Source organism: Prinia subflava, chromosome Z (genome assembly GCF_021018805.1).
Source record: "Prinia subflava isolate CZ2003 ecotype Zambia chromosome Z, Cam_Psub_1.2, whole genome shotgun sequence".
NCBI classification, from domain to species: domain Eukaryota; kingdom Metazoa; phylum Chordata; class Aves; order Passeriformes; family Cisticolidae; genus Prinia; species Prinia subflava.
In genome coordinates this window covers 29,597,208-29,622,497 of record NC_086283.1, presented here as the reverse complement: position 1 = coordinate 29,622,497, position 25,290 = coordinate 29,597,208, and the positions used below count along the sequence as shown (strand labels likewise).

At 39.1% G+C, this 25,290-nt stretch overlaps 1 protein-coding gene across 3 annotated transcripts; it reads right to left on the bottom strand.

Moving 5' to 3' along the window:
* Positions 1-1,628: 1,628 nt before the first annotated feature.
* CZH5orf63 (chromosome Z C5orf63 homolog) lies at positions 1,629-11,372 on the bottom strand. Of its 3 annotated transcripts, none has more exons than XM_063423168.1 (5): positions 11,247-11,372; positions 9,776-9,906; positions 6,932-7,052; positions 4,167-4,223; positions 1,629-3,418 (listed from the first exon to the last, which is right to left on the bottom strand). In XM_063423168.1, exons 3-5 carry the CDS (start codon positions 7,049-7,051, stop codon positions 3,239-3,241), a joined length of 357 nt encoding a protein of 118 aa, XP_063279238.1. In that variant the 5' UTR covers position 7,052; positions 9,776-9,906; positions 11,247-11,372; the 3' UTR covers positions 1,629-3,238. The 3 variants fall into 3 exon arrangements, with proteins under 3 accessions (XP_063279238.1, XP_063279237.1, XP_063279239.1); XM_063423167.1 differs by having other exon boundaries at positions 11,056-11,303; XM_063423169.1 differs by lacking the exon at positions 11,247-11,372 and adding an exon at positions 10,007-10,281.
* Between the last annotated feature and the right edge of the window lie 13,918 nt (positions 11,373-25,290).

Here is a 25,290-nt window from a genome sequence, read left to right as displayed (position 1 = left end):
AGCCCTAATGCAAAAACTCCATCTCACTCATAAAAGCTACACAATGGACAAAAGATATTATGGAAATCCTGTTATCGTTCACTTTACAAAATAAACGGGGAAAAAGTACCTGCCACTGGCTAGAAGAAAATCTCCACAGTCTGACAGAAAAAGGAACGAGGGATTCATCAGCTCTAAAATGATTAAGAATTTTGGGTTTAGCTTCCTTTTTTTTTCCCCTTCCCAAAAAAGACCTTACTAAAATAAAACAAAGGCAAAATGCTCTCTGAGAGCTCTGCCAGTCTCTGTCAGTTATGTATTTTGGGAAATGGGGTGAGTCCACATGACCTCGGTTGTGGCGGTGTGTGAAATTTAGTTTATTGTTATATGTTCCTTTGTTCCCTCTTCATCCACGTGTACCCCTGAGGCAAGTGACGTAACTGTCAGTTTTCTGTCCGTCAGAAAGCCCGCGAGTTTTGTATTTCTCCCTGTCCCCTGGTTGGCAAAAATTGAACATCGCACCTGTGTAACGGTCCCTAGAATTCCTCTATTGGTTGTTTCACCTTTACCCCTCCCTGACACCATCTGTATAAAAGTGTACGCAGAACCACCCTTGGGGCAGTTGCGAGAACAGGCGCAGGTGGGTATATCGTGCTTGCCGCACAATAAACATCGCTACCTCGCTGCCTTCCATCCTGCCTCTGCTTCGTCACTTTAAGACCGCTGCCAAAGATCTCTTAACAAGAACCCACAGGAATCAGTATCGTCGCTCGGCGTACGAGCTGATCCTCGTCCCGTGTCGCGGTGCCCGGGCTGGCCGTGCGTGGAGAGGCTGAGGTCTCGAAACACAGCACCGTGACACTCGGTTGTCCCTGTCTTTGAGATAATACTGTTACAATTTAGAAGAGCACTTGAGCTATGGTTGACAACTGTTCTATGCAGTTCTCTTATCACAAAACCTCAGTAAGGGAAAAACCTGGGCCCTCTGAAACCATCTCAAATCAGACAAGAAAATTAAGTGGCACTTGCTGATACAGAGGTAATTCAGATCTTTTATTGAACTGTAACCCGTAGAACAGTTAGAAATTTGACTGTAGCATTATGAACTGCAGAAAATACAGAAGTTTTTGTCTCTAAAGCCCTGTTCTACTGCTAATGGTGCTGAAAAACACTGTGGATGCATGATCTGGCTGAAATTGACTCAAGTTCTCTGCTATAAAAATGGCACAGGTCTCCCCCCTGGAAAATCTTGGATACCTGAGTGGACTAAAGCTGCTAAGCTGGAAGAAAATTTTCATTTCTTACTCTCCACTCCTCAGAAATTTTTCATCTTGTGGAATACATGAAAACTGGATTGCATATTATCAGTCAAATGCTGAAGACACTGCAGGATGAGGCCATGAAGGAACAGCCATTTTCATTACAGCAGATCAGAAGACTTCTTATTAAACCATACTCCAAAACTTTGGGTCTGTCATGAATCCTGCTATATTTCAGTTTGCTGTTCCAGCCAGGCACTGCATCTGGATTCTTCCCTCTGTGAAGACTCATCTGTCAAGTGAACCTGCTTACATTCCTAGTAAGAAGACTGTGTATCACTGTTGCTATGATTTTTGGACGGCATAGAAATAACAACATGACTCTCGATATGATGATGAAAATGAGCGCAATCTTTATTCTTCTAAATTCTCTTATATAGAGTACTTCGGTACAACGAACATGATTGGTCTCTAGAGTCTACACCCTTTTTGTAAATATCTTTTTCAGTAAACATGTTGGAAAAATACCACCTGCTGATGGTTTTTCACTTCCAAGGATTGTTTTGGTTTCCTCCTTAAGATTTTCCCAGGCCAGAATGAGAAAGTTGCTTGCCTGTCTTTCACACAGACCCTGACAGAGCCTGAAGCCTAAATTTAGACCAATTGTCAGCATCCATGTATCACCACGATAAGAACAGAAATGCAGCAGGTAGAGATTAGTTTCTGTGTTAAAGAATCTACTAAGCACATCAAAAAATACCAGCAACTTTCTCCAGTCTATTACAGACTATTTAACATAAAACGGTTGACTTTTCTTGAATCTGTCATTCGCTTCTTCCTGAAAACATGTTTAACTTGGGCCTTCTGTCTCTTTCACAGGCCTACATTGCCTATGGGGCTCTAATGTAACTGCAACAATCCTTCATAAAATGGCATTCCTGCCACTTAATAAATGGATTTGCAGCTGAGCGGCAGACAGAACTGAAATGTGAAAAACAAACACATTAGTGTTTGTTAGTGTTAGGTGTTAGCAATAAATGTATCAAATTGTGATGATCAGTCTATAAATACAATTCCAGTGAGAGTGTGTGGCTTTTAATAGTGTCCTTTTAACTTAACAGTAAATGCCCTCTTTTCCATTTAAAACTCTCATTTAGGATAGGCTCCTAGACATCTTCAAGGAATTCCTCCACACATCTACAGTCTACACATGCTAATCACCTTTTAAACGCTGATCCTGGCTGGATGCCACACCCACATAACTGCCTTCACCAGCTGGGCAGGGGAGAGAGAATACAATAAAATGCTCATGGGTTGAGATGAGAACACAGAGATCAGTCACTGATCACTGCCACAGGCAGAAGAGACTTGGCTTAGGGAAATTAGTTTATTACCAATCAAATCACAGTAGGATAAAGACAAAGGAAACTAAAGGACAAATGAAACTAAATCTTAACAACTCCCCTTCTTCCCAGGCTTAACTTCACTCTCAATTTTCTCTTCCTCTTTCCCTTCAGTGGCTCAGTGAGATGGAGAAGGGGGTTTGTGGTGATTTTATTAAACATTCTCTTCTTTTTCCTCATCATCCCTGATGGTCTTTGATGTGGGCAGAGGGTCCATCCTGGAGCTGGCTGGCACTGGCTCAGCTGGACACAGGGGAAGCTTCCAGCACGTTCTTAAAGAAAGCACCCCTGCACCACCCCCCACTACCCAAACCTGGCCATGCCAACCCCATACAAACAGTGTTCACTTTATCTACTGTTATGGAGCAGCTTTTATTCTGTCAGTGAAAAACCAGCCCACAAGAGCAGCAAACGAGAGGCACAGAAAAGGTGGCTCCTGGTGCAGCTGGGCTGGGTGATTAATACAAAATAGAACACAGGTCACTCAAGTTTTTCAGACTCATATGTCCTAAGAAATTTAAGGCAAGAAAATGAATATGTTTTTTTCACGCAGTTCTTTTCACCTTTGAGACCTGCATCAGAGCAGCTGCATTTTCTTCACTGGTTTCCCTCACTTTGCAACTCCAGCTTCCTAAGTCGGTCCTCAAACTTTTGAATATTGACTCGATGCTTCATTAAGAACTTCCCATTTAAATGAAAAACAGGTATGTCATATTTGTATTTATCATACCATGCTGAGTTCTCTGGAAGGGTAATATCCACCTCCTGCAAAATAAACTGTGGCAGAAAAGAAATATGTCAGCTGCTACTGGACACTGAAAAACAATACCTGCTTGTCTTCTGATCAGTGTGTCTTCCTCAGAAATGCAAGGCTGTTTACTTGAAGCTTGTGGGTTTATTCCTTGTGTTGTAAATAAGGATTTGGTTTTTCGAGTACAAAATATATGTAACCACAACCCTTGGCTGCCTCTCCACAAGGGACTCTCTCCCCAGCCCAGAATATTCTTGTTCCACTGTGCAGAACCACTCTCCTGTGGGCAGCAACCTCAACAAACACACAGCTGGGGACAAAACAGGCAGCATAATGCAACAGCTCTTAATGATTCCATTAAAAGTTTCACTCTTCAATAGATCTGAAACTGGTTGAAGAAGGGCAAAACTGCAGTCACACATAGATCATATATTCAAAACCCCACTTAGTCACATCCTTCCTAAATTATAACATTACCTGACTCATAAAAGTTGCAAACTTCCCCTTCAGACAAGGCAACAGTATTTACAAAAGGAGTATTTTCAAGAACTATACATTGGTTTGGTTTGCCAATACTTATTTGAGTAGCATTGTCACAAAATACTTTCGGGTAATGAGTTTTATGTAAATCAGAGCTCAAATTGTCTTGAAGAGGTCATCCGTGAAAGAATAACAGATGCAAATAAATCCAAGCAATTTTCTTTTTACAAAGAAAGAATCCTGATTAACTATTCTTTCCATATAGAAAACATATACAATATTTCCATACATTACCCTTCTCCTGTATGGCTCAAGAACTTCTTTTGCTTCATCACACAGAGGGCATGGTTTCTAAATGAAAAAATTAAGAGTAGCTTAAAGCATGCAGTAAAACACAAAAGTTATAAAATAACAGTAAAATAACACACAGAGACAGGAGTATTCATTACTGTAAATGCAGATTCCTTCCCTGCACCAAGCACCCTATTGTAGGGTGTTGTAAAACTTTAGTTACCAGTGCAGTATGGATGAAAAAAACCCAACAAACTATCCAGCCACTGAATTTAATTGTTTTACATTTGCTATTCCATTTCTCACGGAGGAAATTAACAGCCTTCTAAAAGCTGATCCAAAGGAATGATCTTCAAGGTCCTGCAGAAACCCTTTGTTTTGGTCTCTGCAGTGGATATTCAATAGCAAGGGATATTCAAAGCAGTGTCATCACCAAATGAAGACAGCTGCAGGTACCATTTCTGATAAAAGAGGAATGAGAAAGCCACACAAGTAACTTCCAGCCTGTCTCAGATTAACACATATGGCTCAGTTCAAATGGGAAAAGAAGGCAATTTAAGATAACCTGGGTGGCTTTGCCTGGAAGAAATGCAGCAGGATCATCCACACTGCAGAGCTGGAAGGAGAGAAACCTCCAGCGGGGAGAACTGGCAAACAGCTGCAGTGTTTTGACCTGTGATGGGGTCAAAAAAACCCTCACATTTTTGAAAACTCTCCTATCTTCCACTACAGCTGAACATCTTGAATTCTGCTGACTACTCAGACTGTAACTGAAGAAGTAACTCATCTGAAGGCATGCTGCTCCAATGTTTCCAACAGCAGAATTTGGCCTATAGTTCACATGGCAAAGTATATGGAGTGAACATGATCATTGTCCCTCTACCCCAAAACACCTTCCAGAGCTGGAAAAGACCTTCTTCTCTTTCTCCCACTGAAAAGTCTTCCCAGGGCTTGTTTAAATGTGAAACAGCTACTTTTTATTTCCTGCATGTGAATTACTTTGGATTAAACACTCTACTTTTACTTAGATTTAATCTAAATTGCCTTTCCCACATGGACAAGTCCTTGTGCTCTGAAAACCTATGCAGGATACTAAAGTGCTGTGTTCTTCATAGTCCTGGCTGCCTTTGGAGGGCGTCCTTTAACAGATAGTGGTGACTGAAAGGAATGACCCAGAATCCTGCACATCAGTTTTGTAACATGACAGGCTCCTTCCAGTTAAAACAGAACACACTTGGTTCCTCTAGGCCTGTGGAGAGCTTCCTAACATACCAGGCACATAAATGCACCTGGTGAAGGAGGCTAACTTCTAGGAAAAAAATATGGTTTTACTCTAATGGAAAACTTAGGCACTAGGTGGTACTGGTTTAAAATCAAAAGGTAATTATTTTAACAAACAGTGAAAAAAATTTTAAAGTAGATTTATATAAGCAATTGTTGCACAAGTGCTGGGGTGTTTAGAAAAGGGGACTGCAAGGAGAAACCCATTTGGTAGTTTGTATCAGTTTGACCCTGAAGTCGTAACTCCCTTCTGCTTTTTCCTCCTCTTTTCACCTTATTAAAAATAAGAAGGAGGTAAACAAAGGGTCAATTAGGATAAGCTAACAGTGTAGATTAAATTTTTATGGTCTGCTTTTTTTTGCAAATGCCACTGAACATTTAAAGTTAACAATAAACATTTAGAGTTGAAAACACCTTCAACAAAAGGCCATTTGAGAGAGCTGGTAGAAAACTTGATTTCACACAGTGTCTTACTAGTTAGGAATTTTAAGACACAAAGAGCTTTTTTTTTCCAATTATTAACCCAAAGGTAAGAGTCTACCTTACCCTATTTGAATTATGAAGCAGTCGAGGATGAACTGGGCAGGGGGAGCGAAAGGTGCAACTTTATAGTTCTGATTATTAAATGGATGCTGACCTATTATTTGTAACCTATTCATTTGTCACACAGTTTAAAAACTCTCATACTCCTGTATGGTTACTGATGGAATGAACAAACTTTGTACAAGAGGAGGAAATTATTTTAATCATGTTTAAAACCACCACACTAATGTCAGTACTCTCAGTGCTTTGCATTTGTAGTCATTGTCCTGAAGGCTACAATGACCACAAAAATGCACCATAACCCACAATGTGCCATCCTTTATAAAACTGCAGAACTATGCAAGTAATAATCAAAAACAACTCATGGAATGTGACAGTCCACAAAACACCCTTCCCGCTCATCCCATCTGTTTTCTAAATTTTCCTAGGAATCCTACACATGTTTTATCTGTTCCCAATAAAGCAAAAAGAGGTAAAACAAAATCTACTTTTCCCTCATGTCCTCCCAACACTATTTGGATACATTTTACAGTCTCACAGGTGGTACTGAAATCAAAAATGGGAACTTTGAAGAGCCTGTTTTGACTGTTGATGCTTGTGGTTGGCAGATTGTGTATAACAATTCATCTCTGTTCTCCATTTTCAGGGTGAAACACTGGCAGCTGGGCCAAATCTTCAACTAGTAAATGAACCATAGAGTCACTGAGGCAAAACTGTCCTGAAATATTTGCTGATTGCTAATTCTTGCTTGCTACAATGGGAGCAGGATTGTGCTGCAAAGCCTGGTGTGCAGAAACCCACTAAGTAAAACGCTCAATACTACTTTGAAGGGGGGAAAAAATGGCAAGGACAAACCATTTCCTTGGCTTTTGAATCTGTGATTCCTGTGTATCAGGGCTGATAAACACAGTCTTTCCCAGATTCATTGTGTAAACAGCTCTTACCTTGCTGAATAAAGTCAACACTGGCTTATTCGTGCTGGCTGAACAGAGTTGTCTCCCCAGTGGGCTGGGTGAATGCCTCATTCGTGGCAGGGCTCTGCTCAGAAAACAGAGCACCATCATCCTGTTTTAGGCAGAAATAAAACTCTGAGTTGTTCTGTGCCAAGTTATAGCTCATGAAATTTAATGTCAAGATAAATGCTACGCTTCTGTGGCGGCTCTAAATCACATATAATCAAAACATTCATCCCAGGGGTTTTATGCTCATGGTATCAACACACTCATCATGGAGATGGTTTACTATGTGGCAGGCCAGAAACATTGTGAAGCTCAAAACCAGCAGTTGTGTTAAAAAAAGAAAAAAGAACAACAAAACACCTACATTTTTTTGTTGAAATGCCTCTTTTAAATTCCCTAACACGAACGCTGACATAAATGCATTATGCTGTTCCAGCTCCACAGATGCCAGCTGGAATTACATATTTAAAAATGCAAAGTGCCATGCTTTGAACTTCTGTAAGCTTGCTGCAGTGTTTGACATAGTCTACTTACCCGAATTATTCCATCAAAAAACTAATCTGCACCTAGTCAGAATATTAATATAACGTGTTCTGAAGTCAGTAAAAAGCTGCAGCCAAGATGATTTAACTTGGTAATGTTAAAAGCACTCACACTGCCCCAAGTCGTTCCTGCAAAAGCAAATTGATTGATGGGTTTGTGATCCTTTTGAGAGTGTTTGAATAAGTTAAGTGTTATTGAAGGGTCCCATGCTGGAATCTTGAAGTCACCTGTTCATAGTGTCATTAACAACAACACTGCTTTCATCAGACTTTTGTCCTAATGTGACCTTTACAAGGCACTTTAGGACTGAGGGTCAAAAAAAATCTCAAAAGCCAAAGGGAGTCTGCATGGTGATTATCAGCAGACATGACACCCGATCCCAGAATTTACACTGGGAAAATGAAATCAAATCCCTTTTACCCAATGCCAAACTGATTCTGCTCAGATTCAGGCCTGACTTACCTGAAGCTCTATTATCTAAAGATAAATACACAATGTCATGTCACAATTTTTAACAGCTGAAGAATGAGCAGTATCTCACTGCAACTGCTCAGTAAAAATGTTGCTCATTGCAACATGTTCAGTAAAAAAGAGCTCAGGGCTCTTTTGCTTCACTGGACTTCTCAGGACTACTATCTCAGAGGTTTTTTTTAAGAGGACAGTTTATCCACAATAACCACTAAGGACGAACACTCCAGTCGATTCTAAATTTTAATGCTGTATTTCTAAGCCACAATCACAAGGAAAATCAAATGAGTGGCAGGGCACTGCTCCACCAATCTTCCTGCCCAATCAATAAACAGCAGTTGTTAGTAAGAGTCAGCTGCAAGGGACAGAGCAGTAAAATTCTTGTCACTGAGCAGTGACTGGCACAGCACACACTGCCAAAGGTCATAGTCCTTGGCAGCTACTCCATTTGTTTCATTTTGCCAGGTGGAAATAGAAGTGCCTGGGATTTTGCATGTTAAATGTAAGAACAAGCTTGGAATCTTCTGGAAAAATGCAGATCTGGATGACAGGAAGAGCTGCAGTCAGACGTGGAAAATTTTTATAGAAGATAAACAGAAGTCCAGAATGGATGCAGTTTTGGCATGAAGTATTTACAGCATGTTGGCCTGTTCACATGCAAGATAAAAAAAGGGCGGGAGGGGGAAGGGTCTGCTTTCTGACAAGATTTTTAAGAATGCTTTTGTTGCCAGCCTAGCCAGTTTTCTAAATGAGGAAGATGCTCTCAAATTGTTTTGCGGATAACACAACGAATAAAGCCCAGATTTCCATAGGTCACACTCTCCCTTCCACACACATACGAGCATAAAATAGCTCCAGTTCAGTCCTATATAGCCCCTTTTGGATCCCTCCCTTCTCTGTTGTCCTGAGGACAACTCCTATGAAAACACTGGCTGAAGGGGAATGAATAAAACAGTACCAGTACCTAAGCTTTGAGACCCCACAAAAAGAAATCAGCCAGCAGTGCCTTAACTTCCTTACCAATTTTACGTAAGTACATAACTGCAATTCTATCCTCAGCATCCAGCAGCAAATCTTCCCTGACTAATACTGCTACTGAAGAAAGAATCTGCTGTTTCCAGGGCTAGCATGAGACTGGCTGGATGTTTTTATAAATAACTGAAAGAAAAGAGTCCTGTCTATTTATTCACCTAAGTAAAATAACACCAAAGACACTAAAATGCACAGAACTTTCCATATAATTATCCTGGATCTCTCTCTAGACTACCCTCAATTATAAAGATTTGCTTGAGGGAAAAAAATCAATACATAAATGCAAAGAAGGATGCTTGCAAACTTGAGAATTTACCTTCCCCTACAGCACAATGCTAGAGATTTAACAAATTATCTGGACTTGGCCCACGCTATATTTTGCAAAGCCAAGTTGGACTCAATTCCTATTAACAGAATTTCCATCACCCAATAAATCCTCATCTGCAAGAAAAGTAAGTTCTGACACTAAAATCATCCATTATTCAGATGAGATAACTATCTGTATAAACCTAATTTCAGCATCAATCAGTGAAAGACAAGCATGGATTTTTCTTCTTGAAGTATTTACCTTTTGAGTAACAGCTGAAAGAGAATGGGGGGAGCAAGTAGGTACAAATATCAAAATTCATGTTAATGGCATTTAAAATACCTGTCCTCCAGTTGAGACAGGTATTTGAGAGACAAGACCTGTCTCCTGTTGAGACAGGTATACTTGTCCCTCATTCAAAAACAGCTATGGGCACCAAGGAAACTAAATCTTCTGGCAGTCTGCGTTTGACTACCTACCAAGAAAATGCTGAACAGGAAAATAGGTGCCACTGCCACAGACCAAAGAGCCCAAGTGAGTGGGGACAACAAATCTTGCAGCTGTGGAGATCCCCTCACAGCTTTTACTCCACCAGACGTTCAGAGGAGGCCTGTAAAATACAAGAAAATCTTTTTGCACATGCACATAACTCTAGAATTCTTTCAGGGAGAATCAGGTTCTTGCAACAACTCAAAATTCAGAGATCCTACCAGCAATTACAGCTGTGGGGTGATGTTATGCATCAATTAGTGCATGTTTCCATGCATGTTCTCCTCCAAAGCACAGTAACCTGGGGAAATTTCCATAAATACACTGTATTCCATCCCAGAAAGGATGGGAGTATCCCTTCAACCCAATGAAAACCAATTTTTTTTCAGTTACCCCTCCAGGAGTGTGCATCCTAGAATACAGGGTCACATGCCACATTTCAGATAATTTAAATAACATCCAACAGCTTGTTGTAATGGCCTGTTCTAAATACTATACAGAACTTGCACAGAACAACAGACTGCTACCATGATGTAAGGGAGTTTAAAAGATAATAGTAATAATGGAATAATAGACTATAACTTATACGCCATATATATTATAGAACACCACATATAATATTTTATATATAACCACGTATCTAATGAAATAATATTAAAATCCTAGATGCTACACATCCTACAACATTGTCACAATAGCTGATATATCAATAATATTACAATACAGCTTGTATTTATGGATATACTTGTTAAGTATACACATATACACACCAATACATATATCTACTCATACATACAGACATATATACAAGTATATTAATAGATTATATATACATATCATATCTACATTTTATATATATACATGTATATACACTTACATGTACACATTATATATTACATATATACACATATGCATACATATACATACACATATAGATATATAACTACAGGTATGCATATAAATATATAAAATAGATAATATGGATTATATATACATAATATATACGTGTAAGAGGCACATTTGTGTATATATAGAATTAATAATATATACGTGTAAGATACATATTTCTGTGTGTAAATATATATATATGTATATATAAAAATTACAATAAAAATAGCATAATAAGACTTTTGAACATTTCTATTTGGAAACTTCTGAGCTAAACCACCCAAACCGCGCTGCCGCGCCCAGCAGGGTACAGTGTATCCAGAGGCCTCCTCATTACTCCCCGCAAGGAGCCAGCCCGGCCGGCGATGCGGTACTTGCAGACCTGTGACCGGACCCTCCGCAGAAGCCGGGGCACCGCGCTCCTCAGGGGCCGCGGAGCCGCATCCCGGGGGCGGCGCCTGCATCCCGAAGAGCCAAATCCCGGGGGAGCAGCATCCCAAGGAACCAAATCCCGAGGAACCGAATGCCGAGGAGCCGAAGCCCCGTGCGGGGTCCGCCCGGCCCCGCACCCACCTGCGGGAGCGCCGCCGGAAGGCGCGGGCGGGGCGGCGCCGGCCGTGACGTGACAGCGCCGGGGGAAGGGAGCGACGGCGGCTCGGGAAGCGCTCCCAGGGGCCCAGGGCGCGGCCGAGCTCCGCAAGAGACAGTAAAATGCGAACAGCAACAACAACAACAATAATAATGTAATAGCAATGACAGCAATATTAATAGTAATAATAATATCACAAAGCTTTGTTAGTTAGTTACAGGCTCACCGTGGAAATTGGTGTGTTAGTCCCTGAGCTACTGCTATGAGTGAATGGAGATGGGGTTTGGATAAAAGGGGTAGGGAAGAAAAAGAGATAAAAGTGCAAATTAAAAAGAGATAAAAGTGGTGGGAGGAAGGAAGGAAGGACGGGAGGGAGGGAGGGAGTCAGTCAGTCAGTCAGTCAGTCAGTCCAGATGATGAGATGCCCAGGGTCCTGGGGAGTTTGAGGATCTTCCATGGTCTCATCCCCCCTATAAATCAACCTTTGGTCATCACTTCATACACACTTCTGTGCTGATGCTGCCTTTTATTTGTTGTGTCCTAGAACAAGGATTTTTGTCTCAGAAAAGTGGTGCCTTGCCTCTGCATGGCCCATTTTCCAGTCACATCTTGCTTTTCCTTGGTTTGTTGGCAACAACAACTCTTGGTTGGCTCCACAGTCATCAGGCTCCCCATGGCCAGCACCAGCACTGCTCCAGTTCTGCCATCAGAGCACACTACTGGCTGGCAGCTCCCCTACTTCCCTCCATGCCCTCTGTTATGTACCAAAAAGTGGGCAGCAGCCTCTGAATCTTATTCTCCATCCTCCTGCAACATGGATTTTGGGCACCCACTCAGGTGGGTGTACTATATAATAGGAAAAAACCACATTATTGGAGGGTGTCATTAGAGCACAAAGGGTCTCAAGAAAGCACACAGGTTTAGAGCTGGGCCTGTTTAGAGGTGACTGAGATGGGCTCTTATTAGTGCATATAAATATCTCCAAGGCAGCTAGTAAGGATGCTCTTGACACTCCCTTTGATTACTCTGAGGTGTTTCAGTTGTCAGGTGTGTTCCATTTTCTTGAGAAAAGTTTTAAGTAAGAAATAGCAGGTGTCCCCTGCTGGGCAACTAAAGCTGCAGACTCGTGTTTACATACAGTGACTGTATTCCTGTCAGGATTTTGGTTTTGCCACAGTAGCTGTCCCTAGGCCAAGAGTGAGAGACAAGTCTTTTGAGTAGAGGCCCAAGTCAGCTTCCCCTCATCATCTGTGCTTTGAGAAGCATAACAGCACATAGGGGAAAGGCTCTCCTGGCATGCAACCCTAACCTACTGATGTGACACAAGTAATTAACTAGCATTTAAATTAATGACGGAGAGTCACCTCGGGATCCTAGTGACTCATTTTCAGCCACCATCTTCATCCCTGCTGTTCAGCATAGATGTAATGCTGGCAGCTGACACTGGCTGCTCGTTTTTTTCCCCATCATCAGAAAATCCAGTGTATTTGGTATTGTATTTGGCTTTGGTATTTGGCACTAGTACAGGACAGACCTGACAAGCCTCACACAAGGGAATTCCTGAGCTGGCTCTCACCTGGCTTTTACTTTCTCAGAAATGGTGGGAGGACATTCAGAGAGAGGGTAGAGGCCGGTTGGAAAGGAGGTTTAAGTAAAGAGATCAGCAAGCTCTTGACATCTCAGGTCGCAGATTAATTTTATCCCTCTCACTCACAAAGCAAGTTTAGTCTTCTCAGGGGCATGTGTCTAAAATTCCCAGAGGAACCTGGAGGAGACAACTCCCAAAACTGGTCAGTTTACTTAAACAAAATCACTGCTGGAGGCCAGAAGTGATCTGGCTGCATTACTTTCCTGGTATCAGTAGGATTGTCATGCTGCCTAACACAGTACAATTAACCAAAACACTGACTGGTCCTACAAAATCAGAATTTTCTTACACTGTCAGATGTGTTTACTGTTGTGAACTCAGGTGTGGACTGGTCCCACTTTCAGATAAAGTTGTTTATAATATGGTATAAGTATGCGAAAAAAAAAAAGATTGAAAAAAGATGGGGAAAAAAAGAAAAAAGAAAAAATTAAAAAAAAAAAAAAAGGTTTCCTTATGCTACAGACATCTGCTTTGCAATTAACCGGTTTTGTTTTGGCAGGTTTTTGATACACCACTGTAGATATCTCAGCACAAAATTAGCTTTGGTTTTAATCCAGTATTTATGAGATGAATCTTCTTAATCTTCAGTGACAGACGCAGAAAGAATTATTACTTAGAGCATGTCTCACTATCGCTATGCTTAGGGAATGAGGCGGATTGCTGTGAAGTTTGATAGTTAAAAAAAATGTGTTCTGAGATCTGAAAGAAGTGCAACTCCACTCTGTTTTCCATTGTGGCATACAGGACATCTTTAAATTTCAAGGGCAGTTATGACTCAATGGTTAAATTTGCTGCATGCTGGTACAATGCTATTATGCACAAGTCTTTTTTTTTGTTGTTGTTGTTGTTGTTGTTGTTGTTGTTGTTGTTGTTGTTGTTGTTGTTAAATGAATATATCCCTTAAATAAAGTGTGGATGTGGTTTCACAATTCAAACTACAAAGAACTCATGCTCTGATGGATTACATCAGTTTAGTTCTCCACCAGATTTCTATTTTATTTCTCTGTGTTATTTTGACTTAGAATCACAGAATGGTTTGGGTTGGAAGGGACCTTAAAGTCCATCCAGTGCCACAGGCATGTCATGGGCCAGGACACTTCCCACTATCCCAGGCTGCTCCAAGCCCTGTCCAACCTGGCCTTGGACACTGCCAGGGATCCAGGGGCAGCCACAGCTTCTCTGGCACCCTGTGCCAGGGCCTCCCCACCCTCACAGGGAAAGATTTGTTCCTAATAACCAGGTTAAATCTACCTTTTGCAGCTTAAAGCCGTTCTACACCTCAAATCCTGGTGTCAGTTTTGAGCATCTCATTCAAAGGAGGACACTGAGGGTCTGGAGCATGTCCAGAGAAGGGAACGGAGCTGGGGAAGGGTCTGGAGCCCCAGGAGTGGCTGAGGGAGCTGGAAGAAGGAGGCTCAGGAGGGACCTTCTGGCTCTGCACAACTCCCTGACAGGAGGGGACAGCCGGAGAGGTTGGGCTCTGTTCCCAGGAAACAGGGACAGGAGAAGAGGGAATGGCCTTAGGCTGGGCCAAGGGAGCTTTAGGGTATTAGGTTTAAAAAAAACTCTTCACTGAAACGATTATCAAGCATTGGAACAGGCTGTCCAGGGCAAGGAATCATTTTGTACCAGTGAAAAGTGAAATTCTTAATACTCAAGTTAATTTCAGTGTGTAAAAGGTGACAAATAGACAAAATAATCACAGCATCACATATGCAGTAGCTTCAATAAAAAACGGAGGACCACCAAGAAAAATATGTTAGAGAATTTGATTCTAATATGAGAGAAAAAATTTCCTGTAAAAAGAACAGCTTTTAGAGAGCCTAGCCTGAGGAAAAGCACCTTGAGGAATATGCTTTAAAAAAAACAAAACCATGAAGTGTTCCTTAAATTATGAATGCCAGTGGAAGTGCATTTTCATTTGCATAAATGACCTGCAGAAGGAAGGGGACTGCCTGCCCATGGACTTTTTACTGTCTGCTAGCCATGGGATCACCTGAGCATTAAACATGGTGATACATAATTGACACGTAGTGTAATAGCAATTCAGGAAGCACTTTGAATTTATTTTTGTGTCTCATATTTTTTATTGGATCATTGCCATGGTGACACATAGTATCCAAATATTAATTTATCAAGAAAGCACTCAGTTCCAGGCTAAGGCAGAGCACATTGGAAATCAATGCTATTCCTTCTCTTCCCTTTAAAAAGCTTCAGGTCAGGCCATTCTTTTGCATGCAGCACAGAAAATAATTGGTAGTATGTTTGCTCTGAGTGCTAAGACAAAGTTGTGTTTAGCAGCATTTTAATAGTAAATTTTACATAAATTCCATCCCAGTGGAGAGTATTTGAGGGAGATGGAAGTTTTTACGGGATCTAGGATGAACACGTATTTTCAAACAAATTAGGGCTGCTTTGGTAGATGGTGTCAGCAAATGCCCTACTCCCCTCAACTCTGAGATTATATAGTTGAAAAATAACAGGACAGAAAAATAATGTGTATAATTTTGGGCTGTGTAAATTATGTGAGAGTTGCACCAGCCACTTTGCTAACCAAAATTTTCCTATCACATGCTCACTATGCCTTTGATTGCTCATAAGTGACATGTGAACATATAGCATTTTCTTAGCATTACAAAGTGAACAGCAGAAATTTCATTTTACTCCTATACATTCATACCTTCTTCCTAGAAGTATCTCCCTGTGTTTTGTCTCTCAAGGCAAAAAGAGCCTCTCCTTGAAACATCCTGCAAGCCTCATCAACTGAAAAAAACATTTACACTTTGAAACAATGAGGGAAAAGGCTGAGTCTTTTCAAAGAGTGAGGCTCTGCTATGGTCTTGAAATGAACAATTTCTTTTCCAGGCTAACAATATCCTTTGCAATGATGTGTTAAGTAATGAAGTACTAACTAATATAAAACGTGTTTCTTTTCTCCCACATAATACAGGTTTCTAAAGGAAATGGCTAATACCTTACAATCTTAACATATCTTTCAAATGAATACAAAATATAGTTACTATCATGCAAAAGTTGATTTTTTGCTGTTATTCTTAATTGCTTACTTTACAGTGAAACACAAGTCATATTCTGCCCCTTGGTTAAAAGGCTAACAAGAAGTGTTAGAGTGTCAAAGCACTCTAACAAAAAACCTGTGCCTTACATTTGAAATTACAGTTGCTTCAAACCTAGCTATCTGATTAAAGTCAGATAAAATTCTGACACAAAAAATTCTGGCACAAAAATTCTGTTCATGTGGGGTTTTTTCCCCCAGATATTTTGTTTCTTTCTGCTGTTTCCCCATTTGCTACCCAGTAAATAACTGACTGACTACCAACATAATCTGTGTTATAACCCACTCCCTTTAATGCCATGGACTTTTTTTTTTTTTTTTGGTAAGTATTTTTGTGTTTTGCTAAGTTTATACAGCAGCAGTGTTGTGTTTTGTGTTGATGTTAAATCAATTGTAAAATTATTTCGAAGTTAAAATTGAAAGGTGGATTTGACCCTGATGTAGTAAAATGCTGATAGTGGTTCAGCAGCAGATGAGTTTCCATGTCTAGACATGTGATGAGTGATCAGTATGATAAAATTTCTCTTTTATCAGTGAGATGGAAGATGAACAAAGGCAAATTCATACAGAGCTTGTCTCCTGAAGAGAACTTTTCCAATGCATGGGAATGAATTCCTTGTTGATTTACTGTTTTTTTCTTAAACAAGAACCTAAAGTCATGGAAAAACACGATCATTTACTGCTAAGCCTTTGCTATTTACCTGGGTTGTTTTACTGCCCAGAATGAGATCTATCACAATGTGATGTTACTATGATTTTTTTTCCACAGATGAGAGCTCTCACTTTGTGTGTAAAACCTTGCGTTACCAAAATTGTGTTGAGCTACAGATTGTCCTCACCTAAGCATCCAAAGAACTTGGTCTGACAGCAGTAAATTCAACTGTGCTGTGTTGTCCGGATCTCTGAGTAGGGCTGATCTCAAACCCTATCTAGAACTAAGCTTCTAGTAATTTTTTCAGCATGCAGGGAAGTAGTGCCCCTCATACTAAAGAGAGACACATGATGATCTAACTCCCACCTTGCGTGTTGCTGTAACTATGATCCCACAGCTGAAAAGCTGTAAGGGGACAATGATGTCAAGTGTCCCATCATACTTTATCACCTGCTCTGGGATCTACATAAAATAAACAGCCAGAAAAGATGGCATCTTTATTGCAGCAGCATTTCCAATTAAAGCAATCCTGTTGCAACTTGTGCACAGGTGCTATTAAATATGATCTCTTAATTTTATTCCTAATCAATGCAGCTATATCATCCTACTCACCCCCTCTTTTTGTTTGATTTAATTGCAGGGTATTTAATTCAGTACTTCACTGGAGATTCAACACTTTCCTGGAGAGGTTACACTGGAGTTCCCACAATTTAAAAAAACAGTGTGCAGGCATTTTGTTTTTTCTACCCAAAAGTCAGTTTTTAATCCAGCAATAGCATTTAACAAGACTGTGTAGCTTTCAGTAGGCATAAAGGAAAAAATTTATTGTTTTCTAATGACTCCTCTTCTGATTAACTCTCTGCTTGTGCAGGTTGTGTGGATTACTGAGTTGAAAACAGCTAAAGAAGGGAGGATTCCACAATACTCACCTTTTTTTTTTTTTCCTCAGTGCTTTCTCTGTCAGTGAATGAATCCTCAAACACAGGCTCGGCTACTGATGTAAGCTGAAAATTCTTTATTGTTCTTTATTGGACATCTCTACTGTCCAAATGAAAATGTAGCTACTTAAGTACCATTTTTCTTCTTCTTCTGTTCTTTCTTACTCCTGTTTGTTTAGTTTTCAGTTCTGCAGAAGTAAGACATCATTTGCCTCCTCTGTGTTCTTCACGGCCATCTTGTTTTATTCTGTCACTTTTATTCTGTGGAATATCACCACAGTGTGTCTTGTCAGGCTGATAACTGGGCAAACCCTTAAACTCATTCCCTCTCTTTGACTGGTTTCTTCTCTGGTCTACCTAGATCTTGTCATACAACATCTCTAAACCATTTTTCATGGGGTTTTTATTATTTATAAATAAATTTGTTTATTGACTATTTACTTGTGCATTTAAGATTCCTGTCTGCAATGCTTCTTCTCATTAGAAAGATTTTCTATTTGTGCTGGAGACAGCTATTTTCAGTATTTCAGAAACTAATGGTACACAAAACAGGTAGTCAGCTGGTGCCTTTACTGTTTACTATATATTTATATATTTACTACTGACCTGATTTTCTGTGATTTTCTTCTGCTTCCACTGTTGCTTCATATTCAAGAAAAGAAAAAGGACCCAGTTGTCCGGCAGCCTGTAGCTTCAAGAAAAGCTCTTGTTCATGAAGCAAATCTGGAATGTGACTGCATGCTGCCCAGGCATCTAAATAATACAATAGATATTCAACCAAATTGATTTTTGAGAACATCTGCTGAGGCTTTTTTGCAGTTACACTTCAACATATTGTGTCAGAATTGCATGATGCATGGGGTTTGTTTGGTTTTTTTGTTTTGTTTGTGGGGTTTTTTTGGTTTTTTGTGGGTTTTTTGTTTTTTGTTTTTTGTGGTTTTTTTTGTTTGTTTGTTTTTTTTTGTTTTTTTTTTGTTTTTTTGTTTTTTTTTTTGTTTTTTTTTTTTTTTTTTTGGAAAGAGAAAGATATTGAGACAGTTGTTCTGAACAAGGTAAAAGGACACCTAAGTAGGCAAGAATAATTAGTGAACTCTGGGTTTGTACTGCCATGCAAAGGAAATGCTAACTTTTATCTGAGCAGTACAAGCAGAAAGTTTTAGAAGAAAATGCAGAACTCATATTTTGGCTTTATTGGGGCTGTGTAGATAGGAATTTGGTAAGTCAGCATAAATGGAAAAGGAGCTCCACCACTTGTAAAAAATTACTCCAGCTTCCTTGTAAAAAATTACTTTCTTTCCCCGACTTACCTGATTTATTAATATCTCAGACATGCTGCAAAACTTATTCCTTAGGGTGCAATCTTTGGCAAAAGGTGAAGAACCACAGTCCTACTTTTTACTGTCTTCCTGTAAACTAGTAGGAAACTAGTATTTTGAGAATAGTGTTAAGAGTTCATGCTGATTTACAGGTTTTTAATTCAGAGTTGGTTGCTAAGAAAAGTGCATGAGCACTTGGTCAACACAATATTACTGATCAAATAACTGTAGTAGATGAGGTAATAAATCGGGATTGATGTTGATGATCAACCTGACAAAGTGCAGTGTTAGTAATTTTGTTGTAGTAATTTGTTTCTTTTAACTGAAGAACAACAACTGACATGACTGAGATACAGTATTTGGGGTCTCTTTAAAAGTTTTTCCTTATATTTCAAGGAAGTCCAGTTTTGACGCTGTGATATCCCTTTGGTTTGAGATAAGTGGTGTCTTGTCAGGAGGCAACACTGAGGCTCAAAAATTGTGTGTAATTACCTGTTCAAGGACTTCCAATTTGTCAGAATAGAACAATAACCATGATTCAAAGGTTATATGCAGTACAGGTTTAGTTATTTTAAAATCTGTCTAGGATTCTTCAGCCAGACAGTATAAATCCATCAAGGAATCACATTATGTAAGTGTAATATGTACTTTAATTACCAGATCTTCAGTCTAATGAGCTTCCAAATGTTTCTAGCATTTGCTGAGTTTTCATATAACCATGTAAAGTTTTAAGTACCTTCAATCTTAGGCTTAATCATAACCACACTGTGCTACCATGGGTACACAATGACATCAGGCTTGCAGACATTTTCTTCTGTTGTAAAGTGAGATTGTCTGAAAAACTGGTCCATTAAATAACTGGCATAATATTTTTTTCACTGTCTTTGCATCTCTGATTACTTACAGTGGCTGAAATGGTGTGCCCACAGAATCTGTAGTGGGTTGTTATTGCTACTTTCATTATTTTTCATAGTACTGCTCTAACACTTGCCTAATAGTTTTGGAGGGGTGGGGAATTTTGCAGAAAATATATATATAGATATATATTCTATATTCTATAAATAGAAGGACACTAGAAATACTGTATGTTAGTGTATACAAACAAAATCTCTCTTAATGATATTTATGTTTAATTGTGCAGACAAGTAGAAAGTTTATGAAGAAGATATATATAAATAGGAGTAAGTGCAAGATTAAAATAATTTTATCTGTTTATACTTTAATTCTTATTCTAGTGTTTGCCACCCCTTAAGTTTTTAATCCCAAATACTAATAGGTGATCATGGTAGACTTTAGCCCAGCTAATCCCTCTCTCTTGCACTCCATGACTTCTTCCTAACAGCTGTTTTGCAAGTAAATATGGCAGTGTTCTACCCATAGCAAAGTTACCTGAAATGTATTCTTTTTATTTAGCTTAATTGCCATGAGGAGGTGCCAAGGCCTGGTTTCCATTCCTATTTTAGAATTTCAGTAAAATGCATGGGAGAAAGGTTCCAGTTCTTAGCCAAGAACTAAGATGAGAAGTGTAAACAACAGAACTTAATAATTGCAAAAATTTTAGGTACTGCAGTGAGCTGAGGAAGGACGATCTTCAATTTGTCATGTTTTTACAGCAGTTTATGGAAAAGTAAGTACATTCTCCCCAGCAAGGTAGCTGTTAAAAAGCAAGAGAATCTGCTAATCTTGAAAATTATCACTGCAAGGTATTACAAAATCAATATAAAGATGAAGAAGCACTTCATCACTTTGGGGTTACTACAAGAATCAACTGCAAGGCAATACAACTTCCCTAACAAGGTACTTGGCAGGTTTGAGTATAAAGCAATTGAATACATCATTTCTATTGACCAAGAAGAGCTAATCTCTTCCAAGGCCATTTCAATACAGATTTACTCAATCCGTGCAGACCAGTTTTTCTTGAAGGGCTGGGAAGGGCCATTTACTATTTAACCTCATCTTCATCCCAGGTACAGGAGGACAAGGATGCCAGAAGGCATTTGCAGCTCAGGAATGAGGCAGATTTTAAATTAAGAACTCTGTGCATAACACCAGAGCAGGTGGAGCATCAAGATCTTGGGGGAGCAACTTCAAAATGTTAAGAGCCTGTCTAAATACGGTACACACTAATTAAACCATAGACTAAAGCATCTGATCAGAATTTTGTGTGGTGATAAGAGTGGAAAGGAAGAGTTATTCGGAGCTTGTCTGGCTTTGCCTCTGTGTTTTACTCCCTTCTGTCATTCTGTTCATGCCGAATTTCACTCCTCATTTCAATAATTTCATTGATTGCAGTGAAGCAGTCGCACTACACCCTGTAATTCCTCAAGCGGAGTCATCGGGGATGCAAAACCATTCCTTAGCCCCTTCCAAGGTGTCATCGCAACTTTTCCTGTTGTCCCAAATTCACTGGGCAAGTAAAATGCAGGAAATGTTCGTTATTTAGCAGAACAGCGGCACCCTGTGGCTCGTGTCTGACTTTGCTTTGAAATATTTAAAATCTTTCACATTTCCTCTGGTGCATGCTGGTTATTATTGTAACGTAAGTTAGAAGTCGTTTTAGTCCATGAAAGATTCCTTTTTAGAGTCCTTGGTGGTCTGCATATGAGATAAGAGCACATTGGGGGCAAGATTATGACTCCATCTTCAAAATGCTATTAAAACAAAATTTTGTGTGTACATGTTTTCATTATTCCCAGGATGCCACAAAGCCATCTCTAAAGTATTTACAGGCAATTATATATCCAACTCTATGGAACAAAATTAGTCAAACTGACCTGGACTTCAATCAGTACCTCGGGTAGGGCTTTGTGAACCCAATCCCCTGATGTTTAGAAACCTAACATGTATTATTTCAATTCATTCATCAAATAAGAAGCCTGCTGCTAATTTCTGCAGGCTCCGTGTTCTTCTGGTGCAAAAGATTCTCAACAATGAGACAGTGTTCTGACCACCTTCCAGTATCACACCTCCTGTGCCCCCTGTGACACCTCTGAGTGCCACTGTCACTCACAGCATCTTCAAAAAATCCTGCCACACCTGTCAAAAAAATGAGGCAGTGACACAAAATAAGCCACTGTTTGCACTCTTATACCTCTACTGTTTAATTTATTCTTTAATAACCAACTCTAGTATCACTACCATTTGTTCCACAGCCTATGTGATGAAATTTCTTTATTAATAAATCCCTGCAGAGATTAGTACTCTACTTGGAAAGAAGTGAAAATGTTGATCTGTTTGCTTTTTGCTGGCCACCAAATTTTCAGCACTCAGTAGGGCTCAGCACAAGTCCCCGGTGATGGGGTTTTGTTCCAGCAGCACAGACGTGTGCCTTGGCCATACAATAAAAGCAGTAATTAGCATTTCTAGACGAGTACATTATAACTGAAACGCACAGAACAGTATTAAGGATTTCTGCTGCATTTTGGGTGGAATTTTGGTTGTGTAGGTCAAAATAGGGCCCAACTTAACCTGAGCTACCCTGAAACAGACCAACCTGTGAATCTCTTCTATTTGCAGGTTGTTAAGTTTAGGTAAGATATGCTTATTTCATATATCCCATACTGATTTTGCACCCATATTTAAGGGTTTTGTCTCAGACACTGAAGCCGCAGCTGAACAGCCCCTGCTAGCTGACATTTTTTCTCTAATCTATTGAAATAAGAATCACAGTTCCAGAGCAGGAATTGCCCTTCCAGTTGGGCTGTGGTGGAGGCAACACTAGTAAGGTAAGATATCCTAGAGCAACCTGACAATAAATATAAGAAAATAAGGAGGAAGAGAGCAGAGAAAGTGGCTGGTGGATGTACAATTGAGTAAGTGAGAAGAAAGAACGTCCTTTTCTTTCGTTTTTCTTTTTTGACTGGTTTCTGTCAGATTATCTCCTCTATACAGAAAAATGAAAGCAAAACAGTGGACATACCTGACTTGCTTTAAAACGACTGCACTGGACCTGTAGCAAGCGAGATACAACATTGCAGAGTGCAGCAAGTTAATTTGTCCTAATGACAAGTTAATTGGCATGTTTAAATACTAACAGCTGCTAAATTGTTACCAGTATTTACTCATGGGTTCGTATTTTCAATAATCAATGATACCAGTAACACCTTTCAGATTTGAGCTGTTGGATATTCCATCAAAGTTTTAGGAAACAAATCCATAGCAAGAAATTTACTGAAGAAATTCTAAAAAATGTATTTCATTCTCCTGAAATTTCAAGTGGCGTTGTGAAAGAAAGGCATTATTTTTAAATAAACATCAGGCTCCGTAAGTACATTTGCAACTGTCTACCTCCTTAGGTTCTAATGCAGAACAGAAATCATAATTAGAAGAAAGCACAACTGGAATCTGTCAGTATGACATTTCAGTAACTCTGCTCCATCCTGTCTGTAGATAGTGCTGCATGGATCATTAGCAGTTCAAAACTCTTTATGTTTAAGTCCTCTGAACATAATATCAAAAGTTTGAAATGACCTATATTTTTTAGGTCAAATCTGCTTGCATTTAATGTAAAATATACAAAGATGATCATAAAATACCAATCAAAAAATCCAAATATTCAAAATGCAGTAAACAGTATATATGGTTTTTTTTTTTTTTTTTAAGAATTAGAAGTTGTATTTCATGTTAAAATATATTTTACCATGAGCAAGCAAGTAGCATTTCCTGTATTATGCAGCATATGAAGGGTAACTGGCAGACAGCTGGCTAGGTTATTGCAAAAATTTCTGGAAACTTAAAAGATTCTTACACTAACATATAATGCTTCTTTCTTAAAAAAATAATGATTAACTGATTTATTTATGTATAAATATTTATATTAATCTCACAGACGTAGTAGCTGCTTTGTAACTATCAAGTATTTAACAACAGAACAAACGAACTTTAAATTTACTGATTTGTTATCTCTGAAAATTTCCTGATCAGTAAGACTCAAGAAGTGTTGCTTTCTTTTCTTCATAATCTATTTTTTTTTTATTATGTTGTTCCATGAAAAAAATATAGAGAAATGTAAAGTGCCACAACTTCACCAATTTGGTTGTACAAATATATACTGCTGTTAGGGGTTATATGCACTATAACTAGAGAAAGCCTAATTATCATCTGTGGAGAGTAGCTCACATTCAAACCTGGACATTGCAGTTTAGGAAAGAGATGGATCTTTCATCAGAAACTCAGACCAGGTAAAGCACAGAAACATTTTAGGCAAAAGCATTTTTTATTTTTAGGTACTGAAATATTCCAATCCCCCACCCAGATCCATTTTCTGAAGGAGGAGGGTAAAACTCCTTAAAACTCTGGTAGCTTGGAAAATTCTAGTCCTAATTCGAAAAATGACTCCTCAAGAATTTTACTCAGTAGAAGACTTCACCTCAGAAATAAATAAATGTAAATAGCTGCTTTATATAATGTAATTTTATCTATCGGTATCTTTGATTCACTGCAACAGTGGTTATTATATTTATATAATTAAAATATATATTAATAGTTAATCACATATAATTAATGTATTTAACAATAGTAATATTCTGTTCATAGATTTTTGCAGAGAACAAAGACTAAAGCTGTAAAAATTCTTTTGCTGTAGATGTGAAAACACTAAGAAATGTCTTTCAAAATAAGAACTCTTCTTAAATATCTTTTTTTTTCTTCACCTAGACTTCTTCACGAGACAGGAATGTCTGCTTTAGAGTATATTTTGGAATCCATACTCCAAATTTCATCCAGAGGCCTCTGAACTGTGCACTGCAAACACAGAAGAGAGCAGTTTCAGCCTAAAATCTGGCTGCCAGTGTAGCACCTGGAGCTAAAAAGTCAGTACAGACGCGTTCACACTGATGTTATTTCCTCTGTTAGATTTGTTTTTGCAGGACTGGGGGTGAACTGGTATTTTCTACGTAAGAGCCTTGACTCCTTTCACCTGGAGACACCACCCAAAGGTTGGTTACCTCTAAATGGTTTCCATGAATTTTGGTTGTTTTGTGTACTTTAATGCATTATAACACCTGGAGTGGCTGCAGTTCCCGAGACAGCATTGTGAACACACAAAAAAGTACTGTGGAAGTACTCCCATTCTGTTTTACTTTTTCTGTTTTACTGACTGCGGATCTGTAAGGCACCACATCAGCTTCTGCTTCTTTCAGATGCTGAAGTATAAAAATAATTTGTCATTTTTGCTTTATTATGTGGGAGAAAGCAAAGGTGATAGCCTAATTTCCAGAGTGATGTGAGCATAGTACATAAAAAATACAGGGTGAAATAAGTAAATAAATAACCAAAAAAACCCCTATGGGTAATAAATGAAGTTATAAACTAATATTGTCCTGTTGAGTTCAGATACATACTGAAGCCTCTACGCCTCTATTGCCCCCAAGAGCACAGTGGTTTTGCTATCAAGAATGCAT

Coding starts and splice junctions, on each gene's coding strand:
- CZH5orf63 (XM_063423168.1), bottom strand. CDS start 7,051: ATGATGGTGCTCTGTTTTCTGAGCAGAGCCCTGCCACGAATGAGGCAT. Junction 4,224..6,931: donor TGTTGACTTTATTCAGCAAG/GTAAGAGCTGTT, acceptor TTTTTCATTTAG/AAACCATGCCCTCTGTGTGA. Junction 3,419..4,166: donor TTGAGCCATACAGGAGAAGG/GTAATGTATGGA, acceptor TTTCTGCCACAG/TTTATTTTGCAGGAGGTGGA.